The 17,425-nt window shown below is 51.2% G+C and overlaps 1 protein-coding gene across 1 annotated transcript in view; it reads right to left on the bottom strand.

Moving 5' to 3' along the window:
- The window catches only part of ZC3H18 (zinc finger CCCH-type containing 18), a 49,682-nt gene that overhangs the window by 22,916 nt on the left and 9,341 nt on the right, over positions 1-17,425 (bottom strand). The window contains exons 3-6 of the mRNA XM_081215916.1: positions 11,492-11,576; positions 3,407-3,555; positions 3,018-3,110; positions 2,038-2,198 (exon numbers count right to left, since the gene is read on the bottom strand). Coding sequence (XP_081072042.1) covers positions 2,038-2,198; positions 3,018-3,110; positions 3,407-3,555; positions 11,492-11,576 — 488 coding nt within the window. The remainder of the gene's footprint in view (positions 1-2,037; positions 2,199-3,017; positions 3,111-3,406; positions 3,556-11,491; positions 11,577-17,425) is intronic.

The following is a 17,425-nucleotide window of genomic DNA, read 5'->3' on the forward strand; positions in this document are numbered from 1 at the left end:
ACCCGTGTGCTGCAGGCACCGCAGTGGTCAGACTACAGGAGACCCCAGAACCACCTCAATCTGCACATCAAATGATGCTGTACACAAAAAGCCAAGACACGATGGGGAAGCCGATTCAAGTGGCAAGAGGAGCCCAGTAAGGCAGATGCAGAGAACTTAACATACAGAAACCAACAACCTTGTGTACACAGGTAATAACCAGTCAGGAGACAGAGGGTACAGAAAACCCCTCTTACCCTAGCAAAAAAGAAGGAAACTTATTTAGGAACAAAATTCATTTAATCAGAAACGTGCAGAAGCTCTTTGCAGAAAACTTTAGCACTCTTGAAAGACACAAAAGCACGTGTGAATAAATGAGACCACGCCCTTTGTCTTTGGAAAGGACAACTGAACATCACCAAGAAGCCAGTTAGTTTACAAAGCCCTTTGTTACTTTACAAATTTAGGGCAATCCCTGTAAAAATGCTGATGAGATTTCTTTATGCAGCTAGACAACTGATCCTCAGGTTCACATGGACACCAAAACACGTGAGACCAGCCAAGAAACCATGGGAAAAACGAGATACACCCTCCGAGGGACTTCTCTGGCAGAACAGTTGTTAGACGCCGCGCTTCCACTGTAGGGGGCACGGGTTCGATCCCTGGTCGGGGAACTAAGATCCTGCATGCTGCACGGCGCGGCCAAATAATAGAAAAGGAAAAACAGAAAAAAAAAAAAAAAACACACTCTCCGCGACCTCACAACATCACAGACGGCCTGGCCCGTGAAGAAACAGACCCGATGAATAAAACAGGAGGTCTGGGAGCAGACCCCTGTGCGGCTGATAAAGGTGGGCCTTTAATCACAAGGACAGGACAGCTGACTAAGCCCTGGGAAGAAGCAAGAGGAGGCCCCAGCTCCCACACACACAGACCCAGAGGACCTGCACGGGTTCCTGACTCAAACCCTGGGTGGGGTGCAGGGAAGGGAAGTGTACACCCGGCAGCAGATGGCCCTGGAGGCTGTTTCAGGGACTTCTTGGCTCCAGACTGACCCTTCCGGTTGGGTAAACTGGCGGGGGAAACAGAGATGCCCAGAGCTTGCAGAGGGCTGAGGCCCCGGCCAGGCCGCGCTGCGTCTGTGTGGCCTGCACTGGCTGCTTTCTAGGAAATCTCTCCCCCAGCACTTGCGGGGTGCTGGCGGGGTGACCTGGGCTGCTCTACCAAGTGACACAGCTGTTTCTCATTCCCAACAGCCAGACGCCTTCCTAACGCTCCAACCCTCACAGTGCTCAGGCAAGCACTGGTGATCTTGGAAACACAGAGCCAACCCTACAGCCTTTTTCTCAGCCTCTGCCTGTCGTTTCGGTCAGAAATCAGGGGTTGTGCTTTGTAGCAGCAAATCACGCACGGTGTCACTGTGACATAAGACGATGCTGGAGCCGGCCTGCTCAGGAGAGGCCTGGCCCGCTCGGTCCTGAGGGGAGCGCAACGAAGCGGCGCCTGCCCCGGAGCCGACGTGCTGGGAGCCGAGGGCTGTCCTTGGGACGCTGCGCAGCTCCTCAAGAGGTGACAGGCGTTTCAACCCCGTGTACTTCTGCATTTGTTTTAAAAGCCCCGTGATAAAGTGTCTGGAGGAAACAATGAAGAAACCTGCCATACTCATGGGTTTTAGGGACAAATTTCACAGCTTTTCCTGGTTCCTGGGAACTTGGGGGAAAGTGGGGAGGACACTCATGGGGCCCCAGGGGCTTTAGGAGCAGCTGTAAAGCCTCTCCGAGCTCTCGTAGGCGCGCACACGGGCATGAGGCCCCCTGAAGTCACAAGGCCCAGGCACGGAGCTAAAACGTGTCCTCCCCAGAAGCAAAACAACAAGGCAAGTCAGCAGCAAACTGCCTGAATCGCTCCTGGGGAGGCCGTCCTCAGGCTGGCGGTGGACAGGCCCCGACGCGCCCCGGGTAAGCTCGGCGCTGCTGCTCTGCAGAGTCCAAGCCCCACGCAGCTGGGGACACGGAGTGCTCCGTCCACGGGGAAGGAGGAGGCGGAACCGCTCCTTACGCTGCCGTGTCTCTGACGTCTCTCGTGACCCGATAGCTCCAGTCCCGGAAAACTTCGTTTTCTTTGTCAAACTCCCGTTCATCCTCACCAATGGTCACCGTAAACCTTTTCTCTTCAAAGTCAGGCTCTTGCTCTTTCCGAATGGTTGCTTTTTTTAAAACCTGCCATTGTAAGAAGAGAGAAGCCAACACCAGTTACTGTTAGGAAAACAAAGGGGATTCTGTCCCGAGCGACCCCAGAGGCCTGGGCTGCAGTGGCAGGAGAGCGCGAGCGAGCACTCACTGGGGACATGCCATGCTCCGCGCTGGGGGTGGACACGGGACCCCGCACACCCTTCTGGGGAACGGCAGTGCCCCGTCCCTGCAGACACAGTGAACCCTGCACTCAGGAGCTCACCCAGGTCTGGGAAGAGGTGACCGAGTGGTGACTCCCTGTTCCCAGTGCTGGCACTGAACCAGGGGGCTCTAGACGTGCCCTCAGTGGGGAGGCAGGTAGGTGTGCTCCGGACGGGAGGGGCACCGGGAGCGGGTCAGGGCTGGGGGCGGGGAGCGTGTGCCGAGGGCAGGAACAGCTTTGCTTCAGTCTGCCATCTCCCTGAAGGGAAGGCAGCCCCAGAGCCAAGAAGGGCAAGCCCGGGCACCAGGGCCGGCTGCGGCCTAGAGTGTGGGGGGAGAGGGGAGGCCGGCGTAACACCACTCCTCCAGGGACAGGATGGCTTCTCCAGACGCAGAGGCCGCAGGGGGAGCGGGAGCACTAACTCTCTGGGGAGTGCCTCCAAGGGGCCAGGGGCTGCAGCCCTGGCTCAGGCACGGCTCGATGCACTGCAAGCCCCAGGAAGACCGTGGGCCGTGTTCCTGGTGGGGCCTCCCTGGCTGCCTGGGCTCTGTCATGCCCTAGCAGGCCTCGGAGAGACAGAAATGCTAGTTGTGTGCAAGGACCGCCACTAGTTTTCTTCCCGGGTTTTCTGCTGATTCCGTTACCTCCTTTGCATGCCGGAGTCCTCGTTCCCAAGCGCTCTCTGTAGGGGGCTCTGGAGGGGGTGGAGGCAGAATTTCATCCGCTCCTGGCCCACCCTGTTACACAACGAGAGGGAACAGCTAAGAGAGCAAGCGAACCTTAAAATCTACACAGAAACGGGGGGGCAAAAACACCAAGCAGAACACCAGCCGGCTACTGCCTGCTCTCTCCTCCAAGCCTCCCTCCGCCCAACCCAGCTGCCCTGAGCCTGGGGGGCCTCTACCTGGAGACACCAGAGCAGCCAGAAGGCGGAAACGCCTGCCATACAAGGTGTATTAGCACGCTTTGCGTCGGAGAGTCACAAACAGAGCTTAGGTGTGATTCGCTAGCAATGAAAGAGGTGTTCACGCACCCACGGGTTGGCAGGCATCAGAGGGTGAGGTCCGAGAGGCGGGGCACCGTTGGGCGGGAAGGGTTCGGCTTTGGTGATGAGGGAGTAGTTGCCCTTGTCGTTGACTCCAGGGTGTATAAACCTGCAGTTCATGCCCCAGGTACAGTTCCCTATGGAAATAAAAGCCAGGTCAGAAGGGGCGCCCGGTCCAAGCGCACAGGTCAGCTTCCCCCTGCTCCCCCAGTGCCGGGCCAGGCAGCCAGGCAGCGGGCCGAGCACGGTCCTGGCCACCCCACGAGGCCACAGCAGGCAGGCCTGGAAGGTCTGGGACTGTCCTGCGCGCGGCACCTTCTAAAGGGCTCCCGCAGGGCCCCTGTCCCACAGTCACCATAGGAACACTTCATTTCCCCTGAAACAGAGAAGCCCGAGAGCGCCCCGATCACCGGGACGGCCCTGCCTTAGGGTTTGCTGCTCAGGACACGCGCCCTGGGGAGCCTGTATGTGCACCGACAGGGTGGTTATTCTGACTCAAAAGACTGCCCGTACTGAAACAGAAATCAACCAGAAGCACAAAAATGATCAGAATTTTGCACGTTCACGCCAGGGTGGTCTTTACCAGCTCTGTACATTTGCGTTTCTCCTACCAAACCACTTCAGGCTATTTCTGGTACTTAAAAAAATGCGTTACAGAGAAAACACATAGACAGCAATGATAAATTGGGTGTTTATACTTTACAACAAAGAATTAAGAAGGTCAACTTTTAGCATTATTCAGCAACAGAACACCAAGATTATTCAAGAAAACCACTTGACTTTTCAGCACAGGAGACAAGAAGTCTACATTTTAATATTAATTAGTGAGTGAATCACTTTTTTAAAATTTAATTTTTTGAATAGGTAATACATACATAGGCTTAAAAAACAAATATGGCATACAATATCTAAGTGGTTTTAAAAAACATTTTCAATTGGTTAGCATGTAGTTAAATTGTAAGCCATCTTTTAATGTATATTCACTTCTAACCATGATATTCCATTTGAATGTTTCTGTCAACAAAATACGTTTTTTCTTGTACCATGTAAATTAAAGAGAAATAATCATTTGATATTTAGAAACACTAAAGTTTACCTTTTAAACATTATAAATATTTAAACTTGTATTAAAACCAACTTAATAATACAATGCTCCAAATTAAATATGAGATAAAGTATGCTTAAAAAGATTGCTTCTCTGAGAATGCAAAAATAACCAATTAACTTTTTAATTTCTAAAAGTGTTGGAGAGATCACATATAAGTATGAGGCTGGGACATATATACTACAGGGGGTTCAAAATCCCAGAGACTCAGAGAGTTTCAAAGAAAAAAGACTATGCAGTCATATCTCTAAATAAAGAATTCCAAAACGTCATATACTTCTTCAATGCTTGACTCCTATAAACTCATGTCATAGTCCACACTGCTTATGTAGTTAAAAGTAACAAAAGCTCATTGTAGAAAACTGTAAGCACAGAAAAGTATTAACAATATAAACCACAGCATTTCTATAATTTTTAAAAATCTAAAATAAATATGTGGGTAGCAGAGAAATGAGTATTTGTGATTCTCTGTTCTTCTTATATTTAAAAAATTTTCAAAACAAAACAAAACAAAAACATCACCCCTGAGCCCACTGACAAAAAAAGCTTTCGTTCCTCATGCTGGCAGGGGAGGGAGGAGGCGCAGGTGGATGAGTAGAGCTGAGAGAGGAGGGTGAGAGGCAAGGGCAGGGGCATCGCCCCCGAGACGCCCGCCCCCGGGCCCCCGCTCCCAGAGTGCTAAGGTCCACACTGCATGTGTCTGGGCCCCTGGCCTCCAAAGAGAAGGAGGAGACTACTCCAGGAAGAAGTGTGGGCCGTCTACACACGGCCAAGGACAGACGTCCCACACCTGCAGGGAGGAAGAGCAGCAAGAATAGTGTAATCCCACCAGCCTTTTGGAAAGTGAGTTTTTAATTGTGTAGAAAAAAGTCTGGAAGGGTACACCCCAAACTGTTATTGTTTTGACTCTGTCAGCACATATTACCTTCATAATTTTAAAAAGCAATTTGTTTGGAAAAAAATTTCTCCAGGAAATTGAAGCAAAAATAGATCTACTGGTTTAGAAATTGTATAGCTTTCTGCTTCTAAATGAAACTTCACGAACACAAAATTTATGTGGATCGCGATTGTGACTGGATGACTAAATAGTCTTACTATTCTGTAAGGACTCTGCGTGGACAGGGATATGAGCCCAAAGGGAACAAGGAGAAAGGATCTGGGAGTTCCCTGGTGGTCCAGTGGTTAAGGACTCAGCGCTCTCACTGCCGGGGCTCGGGTTCAATCCCTGGTCCGGGAACTAAGATCCTGCAAGCCTTGTGGCACGGCCAAAAAACCAAAAAAAACAAGAAAAGGATGCAGCGTGGCAGTGTGGTGTGGGGCGTGGTGAGGCACGGGAATGCAGGTCAACAAAGGCATCCAAGTACTCAGAAAGGTACTCAGTGATGTTTCCCCATCTCCAGGGCCCTGCACCAAAGGCAGTGATCCATTTGTGGGGGATCGATTCATCAGTCAATCAGTATATCCATCCCCATTTTTTTCCTGGTTGTATGATACGCTCTGTGTTGAGCCCTGCTTTTCTTCACTACACAATAAATATACCTACAAAAAAGGAACCTGCAAGCTCAAAAGTAACAAACCCGAACTCTACCAGTGAAACAGACACATACAGAGAAAGCCTACCTGAGTCTCAGCAGAAACCAAGGACCTGAACACAGAGACGGCAGGAAAGGAAAACACACCACACACAGCAGCCCAAGGAGCCCATCTCGCTCGTGGTGTAAGGGGAGCATGTGTGAGTGTGGCTGCCGGTGGGTCCAGAAACACTACAGACCTTAAAATTCTGACTGCTGGTCTGACTGGCATCAGTGTGGTGCCTCCAGATGGCATTTATAAGCCGCATGTCACTGCATTTGCAATGCGCCCCACCGCAACCGCGGAGATAATTTTACAATCTCTCTCTCTAGTTTCCATACAAAATGCTTGCTTCACACTAGAATTTTAAACAAAGACTTTCTTATTTCTAAATAAGACACAGTGGTCTTACCTAAATATTCCTTGGTCCCATTTCTTGTTAGTCTCAACAACTCAGAATAAGTAACAAATATAGGGATTGTCAAAATAAAATAAAGAAGTTTAAAGTGCTTCATGGTTTTTAAAAATTACTTCCTAAAAGGAAGGCAGAATATATAAAAATCAAATAATTAAATTCTGATTTTCACTTGAGAGCCTGAACCTTATCATTAGCACAGTCACTGTCTTGGTCTCCTGGGTGTCCTGGAGGAGACTTGGCCATCTGGGCTCACAGCCACACCTGGCACGCCCTCCCTGGAGGCGACCCTCATGCCTCAGTGTCAGCAGAGGAGCTCCGTGAGCACTTGTAGTTTCGTCAGATGGAAGAGTGAAGAGACACACACTGAGGGGCTGTGGTGGGGTGATGGAAATATTCTACATCTGGACTGTGGTGCTGGGTGCACAACTTGGTAAATTAATAAAAATCATTGGACATTTAAAACAGGCAAATTTTATGGCATTTAAATTATACTTCGATAAAGTTATTAAAAAAAAAAAAAAAAGAAAGACCTAGACCCAAAAATAAAGTTTAACTATGAATCTTCCTGCTCTATCCCGGATGTCATTTCTCGGTGCACATACAGTGGGCGACACCTGCCGCCTGGCGCAGTGTTAGTGTCATTAGAGCACTGACCTCAGGGCGCCCCTGGGTCTCAAGAACACACCTTGGGACCTGCTGCTTTAAACACAGGAGGATGCAGGGATTAAAAAATGGGCAGTAGGGACTTCCCTGGCGCTGCAGTGGTTAAGAATCCACCTGCCAATGCAGGGGACACGGGTTCGAGCCCTGGTCTGGGAAGATCCCACATCCCGCAGGGCAACTAAGCCCGTGTGCTACAACTACAGAGTCTGCACTCTGGAGCCCACGAGCCACAACTACTGAGCCCGCGAGCCACAACTATTGAAGCCCGTGCGCCTAGAGCCCGTGTCCTGCAACAAGAGGAGCCACCGCAATGAGAAGGCTGCACACTGCAACGAAGAGTAGCCCCCGCTCGCCATAACTAGAGAAAGCCCATGCGCAGCAACGATGACCCAATGCAGCCAAGAATAAATTAACAACAGAAAAAGGGCAGTAAACATTTCTCAGAAGATACACAAATGAACAAAAAGCACATGAAAAGATGCTCCACAGCACTAATCGTGGTGAAACGTAAATCAGAACCCCACCGCACACCCACAATGATACCATCACAAAATCGGAAAACAAGCGCTGACGAGAAGAACCGGAACCCTGTGCTCAGTGGTGGGATGCAAAGTGATGCTGCCATTGTGGACAACAGCAGGGTGGTTCTTCAAAATGTTAAAAACACAACTACCACCTGACCCAGCCATCCCACTTCCGAGTATATACTCAGAAGATTTGCAAGCAGGGCATCAAAGAGATGTTTGCACACCCATGTTCACAGCAGCATTATTTATAATAGCTAAAAAACGGAAGCAACCCAAATGTCCACTGATGGATGATGGGTAAGCAAACTGTGGTTCATCCACACAGCAGAATATTATTCAATCTTGAAAAGGAAGTAAATCCTGACACCTGCTACAGCCTGGATTAACCCTGAGGACACTGTGCTGAGTGAAATAAGCCAGTCACAAATGCACAAATCCTGTGAGACTGTACTTCTATTAGGCACATGGCGCCGTCAAATTCATAGAGACAGAAAGGAGAAGGGCAGATGCCAAGGGCCGGGGAGCTAGTGTTTAACGGAGACAGTTTCAGTTTTACACGATGAAAGGGGTTCTGAAGACGGATGGTGGTGATGGCCACAACGTGAATGTACTGAATGCCAATGAAATGTACACTTTAAAACGGCTAAGATGGTAAATTTTATATTGTGTATTTTACCACAATTTTAAAAAGGGAAAGAAAGAGGGAGGGAGAGAAAAAGAGAGCGGGAAGGAGAGGACACAGGAGGCCTGGCCCACAGAACGGGCTGGGTGCTACTGACAGCTAGGTAACCAGAGACCCAGAGCAGAAGACAGTTTAAAGAAAATGCTATTTATGCCTTTGTGGATAGAACTTCATGTCTTGATGACTTAACCTAAATATAAGACAGGTAAAAATACACCATAAACAAAGTATTGGTGTTTTAAAACGTTTCAGTTTGTATTCCGAAGTACATTTTGTTGTCAATGGTCACAAATATCAATGTGTCCATTTGGGCAATTTAACAATAAACCTGCAGATCACAATAACAGCAGAAATATAGCTAACAAACATTTTTTAAAAAGCATTTTCAAAGATATAATTTACATACCATAAAATACCCCCATTTAAAGTGCACAATTCAGTGGGTTTTAGTACATTCACAAAGTTGTGCAACCACTGCCACCCCCTAATTCTAGAACATTCCATCCCCCAAAAGGAAACCCTGGACTCAATGGCTGCCCATCCCTCTCTGGCCTAGACAATGACTAACCTACTTTCAGTCTCTATGGATCTGCCCACTCTGGACAGTTCCTGTAAGTGCAACTGTACAATATGGGGCCTTTCGTGACTGGCTTCTTTTACTTGGCTGTGTACTCAAGGTTCAACCGTGTTGTAGCATCAGGATGGACCACATTTTGTTTATCCGTTCATGAGCTGATGGACACTGGGGGTGTTTCCACATAGTCACATAGCTGTTGTGTCTATGCTGCTAGTACGAGTCTTCGCGTGGCTTATGCCTTCATTTCTCTTGGATAGACACCCAGGAGGGGAGTGGCCGGCTCACAGAGCAGCTCCGTCCATCACACTGAGCAGGCTGTGCCCAGGGCAGCCACACCGGTTCACGTTCCCACCAGCTGGATATGAGGTTCCATTTCCCCACATCCTCCCCAAACATGAAAAACTTCATTTCATTTTTAAAGTGACTCTCTTGCTACTGGAGAGAACTGAAATGCATTCATCTCAATTCAACACCAATCTTACAAACTGCAGGTAAGCAAAAACATTTACATCCAAAACCTTTCTCATAACTAAGAAAAAGCAGGGTATGTTCCAGAACACCCATTTCCTTCTGTACTCTATCACATTATTCTGTAGAATAAACAAACAGTATGGGGGAAAGGTGACTAAATATTAAAAAAAATACATTCCTGAAACAAGTTACGGAACAGGCCCAATTAAACTGCAAAAAAGGCCACTTACCACTAGCTTCAGATTTTTCCACTGCGAAATGGCTGACCCACTGGTCTCACTCCCCGAAACCCCAACTGGGCGTTCGGTGTGACCTGGCGGCACCTCCCCTCCTACTGTGACGTGACCCCCGCCGACGTCCCTGGAGAGGGCACCCTGTCCAGGTACCTCCCGGTGATGCTGACCTGCAGTACCACCACCAACTTCGCTTCATGGTGGTGTGCTTCTGGGGCTAAATTCTGGGAAGCACTTCAGCAGTGGGAACCCAAGCACCTGGACCAGAGCCTCTGTGGCCTCAACAGTGGATGCTTCTGCCTCCTGCCCTTGCTGCCACGGGGGCCTCCGGCTGGTCTAGATCCATGGCCAGGTTTCTGAACCACAGGGTTTGTGGACAGTGCTAACTGGAAATGACTGCAGTACATATATGTGTATGCATGCGTGTTTGTCTCCATCATTTTACTGCAGAAATTCCAGAGATGGGCTGACGTCATTATGAAAAAGAAGTCTTCGGCTTAAGTTTAAATTTTCTGAAATAATGACGCTTAAAACACCAAAGCCTTTGAAGACCTGTAACAATTTACCTTCTACAAGGTACTGCACACGTATGTGCATCCCGAGGGCGGCTACGCTCCCGTTCCACGGGCACAACGCACACGGAGCCGTTGCGTGGCCATCTAACTCAGACGAGCCGGACTCCCCCACTCGGCAGAAACCAGCAGCACGGAATTAGCACGGCCAAGAGGACACGCCCCAAGCACACGCTGACCGGGGTCCCGAGTGTTCCTGTGCACCCTCATCCTTGGGTCACCTCGGGACAAGGGACAGGCTTGTTCGAGGCCACTCACAGGACGGGGCTCCACCGCCCCCATGCCCCCACCCCCCGTGCAGGCAGCACGCAGCTCCCGTGAGCCTTGTCATGGCCGCTCTCTGCCCTCAGAGTCTCCCCCTTCCCCTGGCTGCACGGCAGTATTCTGGATCCAGGAGAAAGAAGTCTGGCCTCCGGAGCAGAGGGACTGTGAGGTACTAAAGAGATGAATATCGTATATTTTGTACCTTTAACCTGGCCTCTGAATGGTATGGAATTTGATATTGGTGAAGGAGGAGTGGACAATGGTGTCACAACATCTGGAAAAGAAGTACAGGAAGCTCTTGTGAATGTTAGGCTGCATGGGCGGGCCGGTCACTGTGCGAGGCATCTAGGGTCAGAGCAAAACCCAGGGCAGGGGAAGGATACCTTCCTGCCGTGCCAGGGAAACGTTCAATCACAGACGCACACCAGACGGTGCTGTGACACGTCTTCCCGGGCTTGAGTGCCCGCTGCTCATCAGCATTGTCACACTGCCACTGTCACAGCTATGTGACTCACTCCGTCCACTTTTCAGGAGGGAGGGGCCTTGCTGCCTTCAGAGGCCGACCCTCTCTATTCAGAAGTCCCTTCCAAATGAAAGATGCCTCTGAGACATCTTGCAGAAAGTGGCAACTCCCCTTACAGAGGTGGGAAAACGTCACAATTGGTGGCTGGGGCATTTGGCCTTATAAGAAGGACCACTTAGAAAAAGAGTTAATATTGTCTACAGTGAAGATACAGGTCTGTGCTAGGCAGGTGGGCCTGGCATCCCAGGGTGAAACGAGCAGGCTGGCTCCCCTCCGAAAGAGGCATTAGAGCGACCAGGAAAGGCCCACAGCTGACATCGATGCACCGCCACTGCCGCCACAGACCGTCACTGCCGGCCCTGAGAACTGCCCTGCACAGGCCCAGGGCTGAACCACCACCGCAGTCCCAGGAAAAGCCGAGGCCACACAAGCGGGCCGCGCAAAGGCCCCTCACTCAGACAATTACCTTTCATGAAGAATCGGCAGGTGGGGCGAGGCCTCACCTTCCTGTCACTGGGGTCCTTCACTTCACCCTCCTCCAGGTCATCATCCTGAAACAGAGGACAACGTGACTTGAAGAGAGACTTGTCTTCATGAGGGGAAGAGGCAGGAGGGGCACCTACCACCACGCACGGCCTTCACTAAACCAGAAAGGGTATTGTCACAAGACTCAGGTCTTGGCCACTCACGTGGCCAAGTTCACGTACATTTTCCAAATCTTAGGCTCCTCATCCACACAATGGGGCTCTCTCAAAGCTTACCCACCAAAGTGTAGCATCACACAAGACAAAAAACATTCTGTGAAGTACGTGATGCATGACAAAAAGCAGGGTGTCATCATGTTTCTCTTAATTAGCAATTCTGGGAAGGAAATGGCTACACTTCAGGGTTTTAAAATTTTTTACATTTAAACAAAATTTACAGGACAAAATATTTTATGTCCTTTAAATTAGACACTTTCTCTAATTTAAAAGTCTGGGGGCAAGGAGGAGGGAAGTTACGCGACTCAGGCCAGCGAGCGTATCCACCTTTAGCTTAGACCGGGGCCCTGCTCTTCTGGTGCTTGGTCCAGAGACCCTAACCATGGCTTTGGAAGAACGCAGGAGGGTTTAAAGACCACAGCCCAGGCGGGCCTCTCCCCCGGGGATTCCAAAGAGCAGCCTCGACGTGGACCCCGCTCTGCACCCTCCGCAGTCCCCACCTGTGCCCCTGAGACCCCGCGCCGGGATCGCCCCCAGCTTGGGTGGGTATCCAGCGCCCTGCTAACATAGTTAAGGAGGTAAGTCCAAGATGGAGCTCCTCACTGCCCCCCACCCCTCCCCCCCGGGTCCCAGCGCATTCCAGAGCGCCCTCATGTGGTCAAAGCAAGGGATCACAAGCAGGGCAGAGGTCTGGGAGTCACCTGGACCTTTCTCTCCCCATCTCCTGCAGCGCCACCCTCGTCCAAACTACTGCCCAGTCCCATCTGGCCTGGGGACTGCTTCCTGATGGTGTCCACACTCCTGAGCCCTTCCACAGGCTCCCCACAGTGCCGTGACCTCTGCAAGTCTAGCCTGACCATACTCTTGCCTCTCTTCCCCAGCATGTAACTCATCTCATGTCCAGATCGCAGCTCGAGTCCCCTTCCTCAGGGCCCCCCATCTCTCTTCACAACCGGTCCCACAGCCCCCTGCCCCTGGAGCATGGGTCCCAGCCGTCGTGGCTGCCCGACTGGACCCTGCCTTCTGCTCACCACGGGTCACCGCTCCAAGCACAGCGTCAGGCTCAGAGTAAACAGCAAGTAGATATTTACCGAATGAAGAAATACTGAAGGCAAACCCTACATTTATGATGACTTATTTTAAAGCTTAAATATTTGGGGCTTCCCTGGTGGTGCAGTGGTTGGGAGTCCGCCTGACGATGCAGGGGACGCGGGTTCGTGCCCCGGTCTGGGAGGATCCCATGTGCTGTGGAGCCGCTGGGCCTGCACGTCCGGAGCCTGTGCTCCGCAATGGGAGAGGCCACGACAGTGAGAGGCCTGTGTAGTGCAAAAAAAAAAAAAAAAAAAGCTTAAATATTTGTATAATTTTTGCCTTAAAAAACCAAGTTATTAAAAGGCATTTTATAACAAAAAAGAACAGATGCCTCAGTTATATCCCTTAAAAGAGAGAGTCAGCAGAATTTCTTTTAGAGAGAAAGATTAAATAAGTTATTCAAGGTTTTTTTTTTTTAAAGGTCCCGAGAATTTATTCATCTTATAACTGAAAATTTGCACCCTGTGAACAACACCTCCCCATTTTCCCGACCCCGAAAATGATTTCAGTTTGAGGAAAATGTGCTGATTTTATGCTGTATGGCAGAAGACTTGGCTGGAACAGTGGGAATATGACGATCTGCTCCTGTGCATTTACACTAGAGCTTCGAAATACTGCCAAGTGCTCCACAGCAGCCAGACTTCTTAGTGGAAGTGCCCTCAATAAACATTAGTAAATGTGCAAAAAAAAAAAAAAAAAAAAAAAAAAACCGCCCTTCTGGTCTCCCAGCCGTGTTTTCCTTTGACTACTTCCCTCCTGGCATAACCTCAATGTGCTATTATCTATCACACAGGAGCTCACATCTAAGTTGAGAGCAGATTCTGTTTGTTCTCATTAGAAAAACAAAACTCTTTTGAGAGGTCAGAACTCATTCAAATCTTCTGCTTTGTTTGGGAAATCAATGCACAGGAGTTGAAATGAGCACAGAGTGACTGCTTTTCAGAAATCAAGATTCAGTTAGTGCACTAGATCGGGTTAAAGAAGTGTTTCTGCAAAGATGTCACCCTCCACATGCACAGGAGCAACGAGGAGCCAGCCCCTCAGCCCCGACGGGCAGCGTCCCCTGAGCCACGGGCCACGAGGGGGCATGCTGCGGCTTCTCGGATGCCAAGCAGACGAAAACATCAACACATCACTCAGCAATCGAACACCCTCAAATGTCAACTAACCTATTCATTTAGTACAATGGCCTTTCAAGTGCTGGACAAACAAAAGGAGTTCTTAAATCTTATAAAGAGTTTCCCGCAATTACGGCTCAGGAAGGAGGTCTCTGAAGCCAGACTCCCAGCGTTCAGCGGCTCGACGGCCGTCCTGTCAGGTCAGGGCTGTAACCGTCAGATGGGAATTCTGATGGGCAGCCCCTGATCCCAGAGCCAGCAGAGAGCAGAGGTCCAGCAAGAAGCAAACTGGTGGGTCTATAAACAGCTAAAATGGCACCAACAACTAACTCAGGGGGTGAGTGCCAGGCCCTCCACAGTTTACAAATCTAGGAGAACCATAGCAGCGTGTCCTTGGGGTGAGTGTGCACAGGGCATGGGGCACAGGGCAGCCTGGATCACACCTGCCGCCATGACCGTGGACACGGCCCTCCGCCCCAGCCGTGCTCTCCCCCACCGACCTTCCGAGCACCCAGAGCTCCCAGCCGGGGCGCGAGTATCATCGTGATAGAAAAACCCCTCAGAGGTATCACGTCAAAACGTGAGTGAGGGGAGCATGGGTGACTCACTTTCTCCTTTGCACAGGTTTTTATTTTCCTTAAAACGAAAACAAAACCACAAAGCCTGTATATGACCTAAATAACAAAAAGAAGTCATTTCCCACCCATCATCTCCGCAGTCTCGGCAGACAAGGAAGCAAGATGCGGCACGTGCCCTGGAGCAGAGGCCCAGGCACCCCCCGGGCCACCCAGGGGCTCCCCGAACCCTCAATTCTGCACCTGCGAAGTGGGGTAGCAATTCGGGTCTATAATCCCGCATTCACACCCTTTGGGGCCAGAGGTGATGCTCTGGCCTCAGAAAGGTGATCGGGTGGGTGGAGCGGCACCTGGGACGGACAGTCATTCCCCTGTGAGGGGACCCGGGACCAGCCCACAGCGGGTAAATACAAAACCACAAACGGCCTCCATGGGCTCTGGCCAGGTCAGCCACTGGCAGAAGGAGAGCTTTCCTACCCCAGAGCTCTGGGCTGCTCAGCTGAGCAGGGACGGTGGCCCGGGCCCCCCAACCACCCCGAGGGAGGTGGCAGGCCTTATTTAGTCCCTTGTGACCAGGCCGCCACGGCTGCTTCCCCGGCTCCCACCAGGGGACAGTGCTGTGGACGTCCCCAGATCCCTAAGCCCGAGGGCTCACCCGCCTGGAAGCCCTTTGGCAGAAGATACTGTGTGTCCAGACGCGAAAGGAGCAGGTAGATGTGAACAGGAGAAAAGACAAAAGACTGCCTGCAAAGAAGACGCCTCCAAGTGTGTCTGTCTGTGGCTGGGCCCAGAGCTACCACTTCCGCCCAAGGAGTCATGTGGCCCGTCCACTAGGGGCGCGCCCACCCCGCCCCGTCCCTGAGCGCGCACCCTGTCAGTGTGACAGTCACTGACAAAAGGAGGAAGGGCACAAACTACGCTACGCTTTCCCACGGGGACGGCACATTCCAGGTGGCTGAAGTTCTGCCGACCAGATGACAAGCAAGACATAAAAAAGAGAACCAAGTCCATAAGCGGAGGAGACAAAGGATGGACCAAAGATGGAAGGCCTTGAGTCTGTCAAGGTGAATCACAGGGCCACGAAGGAAGGGGGTCTGTGTGCGGAACTCAGCGGGGGTGCAGGAGTGAGCCAGGCAGGCCTCACACGGCCGCTTGCTCTGTCTGCCTGTCCTAAGTGTGGCTTCCGGCACAGGTGAGACCGCTGACGAAGTCGAACTCACCCGCGCTTCAGCTGTCGGGGACCCTCGGCCCCCCTCCACAAATAAGCCGGGTGCTATAAATAGTTGGCCCACAGTCCTGTTTGCAAAATCCCATCCCCACTGCAGCAGGGAGTGGCACTTCCAGAAGGGCATTTGTATCTGAAGGTAGCACACCAAAACATACAAAAGTAATTCAAGGCCTGAGTTATAAACTATGTGGTTCAGACAAGAGAATGTCAAAGGTTTATTGTACAAATTGATGTCACTATCAAGGAAACCACTAAGAGAGCAGAAAAGCTGGGGAGGGTGGGGGTGACTCCCCCCCCAAGTCAATTCACCTGTCCCAGTGACCCAAAATCTACAAGGGAAAAAAGAGGGACAGTGTACCCCGACAGGAGAGAAAAGTGCTTCTCAGTTAAAAGGAGGATAAATCACAAGGCCTTTTAGACGCTTCCACTCATCTGGCCATTCCCAGCAATTCCAGGCCTGGATGCTGAGGGGAGACGGGCAGCGAAGTGCAGGAGGGGCCCTGGGAACGGTGAGCCTCTTCAAAGAGTCAGCGGGGCTGCAAGACCCCTGCCAGACGTGGAAAAGCTCAGGGGCCTCAGTGAACGCAGTTTCGAGGTGTGAGCCAAACTGCCCTTTTCTTCTGCATAAAAACATCCAGGTAGTTCACTTCTGATACCAAAACTGTGCTTGAAAGCAATGGGGAAAAGGCCCCCCGGGATGCATACTTTCCACTTGGACCAGAGGCTACTTGGCAGGGATTTAAACTAAAGGGGACCAGGCCAAAGGCCTGTCAGAAGCAGGCTGCTCATGGACCCAAGTGCACACCTCTGGCTCCCTTTCCATCTTGGGAGAGGAAGATACAGGAGTGTGTGCTTGCGCGAACGTGGGGCAAACTCTCTCGCCGAGATTCTGACAAGGAAGGACGGACAGGAACTGGGATGGAGAGAGCAGGAGAAGCGAACCAGCAGTAGTTTTTCAACACGAGCTAATGTGTATCTACACTGGGTTCTTCCAACAGCGGCTAGTGCTGGTGCTGGTCACCCACATGCAGTGCTTGAACTGCCTCTTTATGCGAATGGCTCTCCAGTGTAGACCTTCCACCCACTGCCACCCCCATCTCAACGGCACTCAACTTCAACACGCCCCAAAGCAGCTGGAGTTCGCCCGTCTGCTTAGAGGGCAGTTATTGGCTGCCTCCAAAGTGCCAGGTCCTGGGAATAGAGGGGGAAAGCCACACAGGTCCCAGACTTAGGGAACTTGTGTTCTTGGAGGTGTGGGCACGGAAAAGCAACAGAAACAAACACACTAATGACCCAGTCAATTCAGACTGTGGAAGCCCAGCAAAGGCACTGAGCCAGATGTAACAGAGTCAGGGGCAGGAGGCAGAGCCTGCAGGAAGGAGGAGACATGGAAGGAAGCCAAGGGTTAACGGATGGGGAGGAGCCCGGAAGGCAGGTGTGCTCCTGCGAGGGCCCAGGTCTCCACTCACAGTGCCCGCTCCCGTTCAGGCCTACCTATCCCCGGGGGGTGATGGGCTCTGCCCTTCCCAGTTACACCCCCAGCGTGTCACAATGAGCCTGACACACTGCAGGGTCCGTGGGGCTGTGTGTGGGAAGGGCAGGGCCACCCCGTGGCTGAACGAAGCTGTGCTCTGGTCCCAGCAGCCTGTGGGTCCAGTAGGGCTGTGAGGCCCTTGTGAGAGGTGC

The sequence above is a fragment of the Mesoplodon bidens genome (assembly GCF_964165515.1).
Source record: "Mesoplodon bidens genome assembly, chromosome: 18".
NCBI lineage: Eukaryota > Metazoa > Chordata > Mammalia > Artiodactyla > Ziphiidae > Mesoplodon > Mesoplodon bidens.